At 45.0% G+C, this 7,992-nt stretch overlaps 1 protein-coding gene across 1 annotated transcript; it reads right to left on the bottom strand.

The window, feature by feature from the left end:
* Window positions 1–444: 444 nt before the first annotated feature.
* COQ3 (coenzyme Q3, methyltransferase) lies at window positions 445–5,874 on the bottom strand. The gene is made up of 7 exons (XM_031611111.2): window positions 5,754–5,874; window positions 5,167–5,269; window positions 4,788–4,970; window positions 4,572–4,671; window positions 3,222–3,464; window positions 2,052–2,211; window positions 445–729 (listed from the first exon to the last, which is right to left on the bottom strand). The coding sequence occupies exons 1-7, from the start codon at window positions 5,818–5,820 to the stop codon at window positions 533–535; spliced, it is 1,053 nt and encodes a 350-aa protein (XP_031466971.2). The 5' UTR covers window positions 5,821–5,874; the 3' UTR covers window positions 445–532.
* Between the last annotated feature and the right edge of the window lie 2,118 nt (window positions 5,875–7,992).

Raw genomic sequence — 7,992 nt, 5'->3', positions numbered from 1 at the left:
ACAACCCAACAGCAAAGGGTTGTTACTCTTCTTTCAGCATCCTCCTTCCCCATGCTGGGAGAAGGCACAGTGTGGAAACAAGTGATGATTGTGGTTTTTAAATGTAATGTATTTTAACATGAAGTACTTTATACTGAGTAACTGAAATATCTAAAGCATTTTATTTCTCATACATTGTGTTTTCATCCTGCATTTATGCTATCGTTCTATGGAGAGACGAGTTTTCCTCAGATGACACAAACATCATCATCCAAAGAAAGAGCCTTCTCAAAGCTACTGAGGGAACAATTTGAAACTACTTTTTTTTTATACAAAGACTTCTTCCAGAGCTTTGCTCATTTCAATCTTAGAGGATTCCTGAGATAACAGGCACTTGTTTTTCCTGAAACTGCCCAAAAATATTTGGCCAAAAATGGTACTAACATTATTAATGCAAACAGCAAGCTTATTGTTACAAAAGGCTTTATTGTGCCTGTCTGTGTAAAACCTTTTCTGTTCCTGGTGGCAGTCCATCAGCATGTATCTCAGCTGGTCACACGCTGGTGCCAGCTGTGGCTGAGCACTGTTCACTTTCCATCTCTGAGAGAGGCTCTGTTTGGCTTGTCTGTGCCTGACCCCCAGATTTCACAGCGTGCAGGGCATAGTTAATGCTTGTGCTTTCAATCCAGCTCCAGGACCCAGTGAGGGGGTTGTACAGCATCCCATTCACAGTCTTGACAGAGAAGCCATCTAGAAAAGTAAGAAGGCACAAAGAAACATTTTCTGAGTCACTGCCACATCAAACACTTTCAAACAGCAAGTCTGAAATACGCTTCTTCCACTTGTGGAATTGTGCACCACAAGCCTGCTTTTGTCAGACACCACCAGCAGAAGTGACACACCATTACCACACTATATGGTAAGCCACTGCAAAGAGATACACTACAAGCAACCACATCTGGGCGAATGGTAAAGTTGTTTTTTTTTTATAGACAGACACATCCTTCAGACTGACACCACATGCTTAAAAATCAAAATGTGAGCATGTCTTTGGAAGGACTTTGCAGATCCCCCTAAGAAGAGGAAATATAAGAAAGGCAGAAGAGTGCAATCAAAAACTTGGTGCAAGCAAGGAGCGATTTAGCACTCCCTGTTGAGCAGCTCTCAGTTCACTGCATGCCTCTGCCATGTCCCAGTAGGATGCAGCAGACAAGGCAGAAAACAAACAGCCAGTCAAAACAAATCACTCCACTGCACCTGCTTCTCCTTTTCAGGAGAGAATAGCAACAAGCACCAGCACGTTGAGTCAGGCCGTGGTCCTGATGGCACCTCTGGAAGGTGCCATGCAAAGGCCTTACCAAGAGAATACTCATACATCAGGTTCCCTACAGTGAACTAAAGGAGAGTGAAATATTTGGTGAGAGGGTTTTAAAGCATGTTTAAAGAAGGAGGACAATGAAGCACAGTTCTTTCCAGCTCAGTACTTCTTCCTCTTGTAAAAGCAATCAAACCACAGCTGATTTGATCAAATCAGCATGGCACTCCTTCTCAAGAACTGACTGCTGTACTTGTGGTAGATTTCACCTTCACAATCTTAAAGGAATCTTTTAGTAACATAATATTCATAAACAACATGGAGCCACAACCAAAAATAAAACACCTCCCAGCAGTAAGATGACAAACAAAGCAGTGCAGCACAGCAGCTCTGGAGTGCCAATACGATTATTTCCTGAAACCTGACCTAGAAGATATGAACCACTTCAGAGTGTACATCCTGCCACCAGAACAGGATGGAAAACCTTGGCCTTCTTGCTTCAGCTGTCCAACAGTGGGGCAGCTGTAACGTCGTTCGAGTAATCTCTGCATTCGTACAACTCCATTTAGTTCATACAGTAGCCAGCAAGCAGCAGTGTCTCTAACCCAGAAATGGTACTCAACACCTATCTAGTAACTCACACAGGAAAAGCTGTGTACTGCCAACAGCAATCACCCTAGCTGTCCTATCCTCTCACCACTCCTACAGCAAGCACTGAGTCTCTCCCCATACTCCCATCACCCAGCCCAGTACTCACTCGCTTCCAAGAGGCGCTCCAGCTCCTCTGGGGGAACAAACTTCTCCCAGTCATGTGCTCCTTCTGGTACAATGCCTGCTATTTTTTCTGCAACCACAATTCCCAGGATATAGGACAACTGAGTTTTATTGATTGTAGTAACGAACAAAGAACCTCCAGGCTAGTTAAAATATTAAAATGTTAAATCAGAAAAACATTTATTTGAAAATACACTTTAAATTCACTCTCATTAAAGCTTAAGCTGTCTATCTACAAGCCCATATGTTACAAGGTGACATAACCATATTCAGAAGGGTATGAAAACCACTTCCTTGCACAAAAACCATCTAACAAAGTCAGTTATAATATTACTCAGGAAATGGATAAAAGAAAGGCATAGTCAATACAATACCTGTAGTAAAAACAAAGATGTGTTATGTTTTTTTGTTTGTTTTTAAATTGAAGCCTTAGTACAACATGCAGTACTGCTCAACTTATCAGACTGCTGAACACAGTGCTTGCATTAATGATGACAGGGACAAAATCCAAAGGCAGGAATGAATTCTAAGTATTTAAGAGACTTTTTGGTAGGAAAAAAAAAAAAAAAAGGATAATTTCTATGTCCCCAAATGACTGAAAATTAGTTAAGGATTCCATTCAAATAATCTACAATTTCTTCTGATGACCAGAAAGACACATCACGAGATTAGAGAGATGCTGCTTGTGCACCAGGTCTACCATCCTTCTTTGCAAAGATATCAAAAGGAATAAAACAACACCTGATTATCTCTGAGGATCACTATCACCCTTTATAAGCAACTCAGGAACTTCTTCTGAACCAGATTACAGTCAGTTTAAAGGCAGTCTGAGCCACTGCACTCCATCACCAACAGCACTGACTTGTTTTACCTAGATGAAATGGGATGCAACCAGATTTATGATGCAAAGCTATATCTCAACAGTAGGTAATGCCACTAACACTTTCCTAAGGCAGGGCAGGGGAAATAAATATCCTTCAGTTTCAGGTTCCTGAAGGTGGGGAGATGTACTCACACCTTTGGAGCATGGCTCAGCACTCATGCACCCAGGTGGAGAAGGGGATGCAGATGGAGGCATTCTCACATACCTTCAAATGAAAACCTCCATAATAAAAGAGAATATTTCCAGTAACGAAAGCAAGAACTCTCTTACCTTTAACACCTGACAGCAACACTTGATAAACATTTCAAGGTCAGCCACATGCTCCACGACTTCAGAAGCTACAATTACATCAAACATTTCCACAGACTCCTCCACAATCTCCTCCAGTGAGCTAGACTTGTACTGTATTCTCTTGGCCAGAACTGGATCAAATGACTTGTGCTGATCCGCCACTCTGATGTTTTCTTCCAGAGGATCAATTCCAGTAACCGAAGCTCCCAGTCTACCTAGAGGCTAAGAATACAAAGTGTAATTTATTCTCTGCATGAAAGCAGAGGTGGTTTTTTTTTTTTTAATTAAAGGTGCCTTCAATTTCACAATGTCCGTAAGTGATGCAGGAAACAAGGCAAATGCCAATAAATGATGAGCTCTGGCCCAGCAGTTTTATTTTAAATGTTAATTAAAGGGAAAATAAAAACACTTAGCTTTAGCTGCCTTGGAGCAATAGTTTTCTCCAACAGAAAGCTAAATACCAGAATATATAGTATTTTTCAGAAAAACTTCTGAATCCACTTTGTTGCCCCAAATAAAGATTTCCTCCAACATTACCCTCAGGTAGAGGGAAAACAAAGGAGGAAAATCAACACAGCATGTAAAGGGGGAAAACAATGCCTTATTTAATTACTGTCATTACTTTCTTCAACATCCATCTGTAACGGCAAATCCTCATATCTTTTTAATGGTTACTTAACCCGTGATTATATCTGGGGCTTTCTCACTGCTGAGAACTGAACACTGATGCTTGCTAGGATAGCAGCACGCTTGGCTGTCACTCAAGCTCCTCCAGTGTCTTCTTACTCATAGGTTAACACCTCAGTCATCACCTCTTCTGAAACCGAAACAGGCTGCTGAACATGACCACATGTATGTTATTCCAACCCGAAATCCACCAGTTATTAGCCTGAGAGAGCCAGGCAGCACACCAGTTCTGCACGTCCTGTCAGAGAGCAGCTTTCATTAGACCACAGGATTTTGCTCAGAATGAATTAGGAAAAAAAAAAAAAAAGAAGAAATGGGGAGAGATTATTTGCAACACTTCATTTCAGATGCTGATGAATTTCCCAGGATCACTCGGCCACACCTGTAATGCTGAAGCTACAAACAACCCATGGTCTACTGATGAGATGCAGCACTGCTTAGAGCCTGTGCAACCATTTGGTTCCACCTCTCAGCCCCCAGGTTCTGCAGACCACTCAGGAGCCCATGCTGTCTGTACTGCAAAAACTAAGGCATTACTGGAAGAGCTCCTCCTCTGAGGATTAGAAATGGAATAGCATCACAGTTAACTCAAAAAATACATGTGCTTTTTAACAGGAAAAACAGGAGCACACCGTTTCTCACCTCACTCAGCAGTCCACCACCACAGCCAACATCCAGAATCTTGATCCCAGAAAGTGGGCTTCCCCGCTGGTAGGTGCTGCCCATGTTCAGCACAGTGTCTCTGGCAGAAAAGGGCAAACACACAGGCTGGTTCAGTAAATGCAACATGCAGTTAACTTACGTGCTGGTAATGGTTATACATTCTCAGTGTTTTCTGAGGTTGCAGAGAAACAGTACCCATAAAAACACCTGTCTTCAAACCCACACCTAATAAACGGCACTCTGATGTCATTCATGGAGTGCAGGGCTGAGTACTCTCCTTGCTCATCCCACCAGCTGTGTGCCAGGAGCTGGAATTTCCTCAATTCCTTTGGATCCACCGATGACTGCGAGGTGCTGAGCAGCCTCCTCGTGGTCACCCTGAGCAACGAAAGCCATGTCATGAAACTAATACCTGAAACGTGGTGAGAAAACACATTCTTCATAATGAGAGAATAGGAAAAAAAGAAGAAGAAAAAAAAGCCTTCATCAGACTCTCAGTATTTGTGGTATTTAGAAATGCCTTCGGGCGATGCCATCCCTTGTCACACAGCGTAAGTCCAGCCCCAGTCCTTACATGCTGCCGTTTAGGTCAGTTGGAGCGCTGCTGGGACTCAGCCGAACACTGCCATTACGGTTCAGGAGAGCGCCGGTGCAGCAGGACAGCTCGCCGCGGCCACCTGCGGACACAGAGGGGGCACTGAGCGGCACACACCGCTCTGCAGCTCGCGGGCAGAAAGCAACCCGGCCTGTCCCTGCTGCTCTGGGACTCCTACGCACAGCCTCATCAGCGTGCAGTTTGAATACCTACTGGTTACTGCTACGTTAGAAAAAAGGAAGGCAGTTTATTCTGACCGCGCCTGCACAAAAACGCTTCTGGATAAAACAACCCCAGGGCTCCCATCCCTGATTCACTGCAGGGCCGCACGCCCCTTTGCAGCTCACGCACACGGGCACCGGCCGACAAACGCCTGCGCGCAACCCGGCCGGGCGTGGCGCAGCCTGGCCAAGGCCGCCGCGTTGCCCGGCCCTCTTCAAATCGCCTGCCGCCTGCAGCGGCCCCGAAGGAGCTCGGGCCGCGCGACACCGACCGCTACACCCCGCAGACCCTGCCGCCAAGCCGAGCCCCGCCCGCTCGCCCCCCTTCAACCCTTCCCCTCTCACCGGCCGCCGCCCGCCGGCCGCTCAGGGCGCGGACAAAGGCGCGGATCGTCCCCCCGCCGCCCACCATCGCCGCGCTGCGGGCCTCCCGCTCCGCGCGTCCGCCGGCAACGGGGACGGCGCCGCGGCGTTCCGCCGCTTTCCGTTCCGCCGGGCCGGCCTCCCCCACATCTCCGCTCTCCCCGTCGGGTTACGTCCGTGAGCTTCCCCTGCAGCGACGTGGTGCGGGGATTTCGCCGTTCTGACAGCTGTAGGGGTCTTCCAGCCCTTCCACAGAGGGAAGGCCCGGGAGAGCCGCCTGCCCGCACGTAGAGCCGGCTGCACCGCGGGGCGTGGATGGCGGGCACGGCCACAGCTGATGGCTGACGGCTGCACTGCGTGTCTGAGACATCGCTTCCGACCTGAATGACTCTGTGATTCGCTTAGCAGAACAAAGGCACAGTCTGGAACAAGAGAGCCAATATACACGCTGCCATTGCTTTTATATTTTCTATTGAAAGTAAAAGATAGTAACAAGTAATTAAATACACGCACGCTGGCATGTGTTTTACGTAACAGGATAAGCTGGTTCTAAACGGGAGGCAGCCATTCCATTACTGCATTCATCATTAACAGGAGATCTTAAGACAACAGCATTTAAGAGCAGCAGCCCAGTCTCTGCTCTCTCCCTTAAAATAAACCCTCAAAGGCACAACAGATTTTTCTCCCCAACCACAAATTATGCCGTAATTCAAAAAGTTTTAACTGCTGAACCTTTAGACTCTCTTAGTTTAGTGCTCTTTGGCTTGGCCATAGCAGCAACCTGTTCCTGGACTGTAAAATAGGTGCCTTTGTGTACATATTCATGTCATTTTTGTTGTATTTGCCTTCAAAGCAGCATTTGCATGGAAACCAGCTCTCACTTTACTCCACACTGTCCTTGACTCGTAAATATTTCAAGGGAACCCCCCCAGAGTTGCTGCACGGCTTTCAAAATTGCATGCCTCCATCTCCTAGACTGCACAAGTATGGAAGCATTTTAAAAGGTTGCTTTAGAAAGGTAAAATAGAGTAACAATCCAACCTGGTCTTTTCCAGAACGACACATCCCCATTTTCGCAGTATATGTTTACATGTTTTAAGAACACTTCAACCGTACGGAATTAGGACCGGATGTTATTTTGCCTCGGTGCTTGACAAAACACTCATAAGGGAGTTACTAAACAGGAAGGAGCCTGATGGCTGTGGTGTTGCCATTTGCTGTTTAATGACAGGCAGGCCAGGTATGCTGCTCAGTAAGGTTTCCCCAACAGTTCGGAGATCGTATGCTCTTTTATTGGCATACAGTCACTACCCATTGAAGTGCATTTTGTGTCCAAAAAAATAGTTTTCATATTTACAGGAAGTGACAGAATTCCAGTTGCTGGCAGAATATATCAACCTTTTCACACAGTCTTTCTTTTATTGTTAGACAGATAATAGAAAATCTGAAGTGAAAATCAAATTCAATGCACTATGGAAACTGTATTCCTCAGTAGCTTTTCTTCAATTTCCTTTTAATTTTCTTCTCTCTCTCCATGTCTTCCTAAGATACCAAGTCTGCCACGCTACCTACTCTGCACAAACTCTCACTTCTACCAAAAGCCAACAGGGTAATGAGCTTGGATCAATGTACTATTATTTATACCAATAAAAGCAGTGCATTACAAATTTATGCCTTATTTTGCTGCTCGGTATGATTGCTTACTCTACGCTATATAAATTTTTGAGTGCATGTTATTTATAAGTGAATTAACTAATTATTTATCTGTAACAGGATTCTGGTAAACATGCGTGTACGCAACAGCCATTAAATTGCTTAATAAATGTATAGGTAAAATGTGATTCTTTGCAGTGCAGCAGCTTGCTTCTGCATCTAATTATGAAAAACATATATTGGCAAAAATGTTACATAGCTGCATTCTACTTCTAGTTAAACGGATTAATCTGTTCAAGAAGACATGCTTTGTGAGTTGCTGCACTGGTGCAATTTTTTCCCTAGAAGACACAGCCATCAAAGAGCTCTCACTTTGATGCTGAGCCTTTTATCTTTTCCACCATCGGTATCAGAGCAGACCTTCTGGGCACAGACCTCCAACCTTTTCCTGAAATGATGTGCCTTCTCTAACAGGCAGAGGCCTGGGGTGGTGTGGGCTTTGTTTCTTTGTTTTTAAAGTAGTATGATTTCACATTCCTGTTACTAACAGCTGTAGTTCATTTCCCAA

Source organism: Phasianus colchicus, chromosome 2 (assembly GCF_987193195.1).
Source record: "Phasianus colchicus chromosome 2, bPhaCol1.hap1.1, whole genome shotgun sequence".
NCBI lineage: Eukaryota > Metazoa > Chordata > Aves > Galliformes > Phasianidae > Phasianus > Phasianus colchicus.
This window is presented reverse-complemented; position numbering and strand designations above follow the sequence as displayed.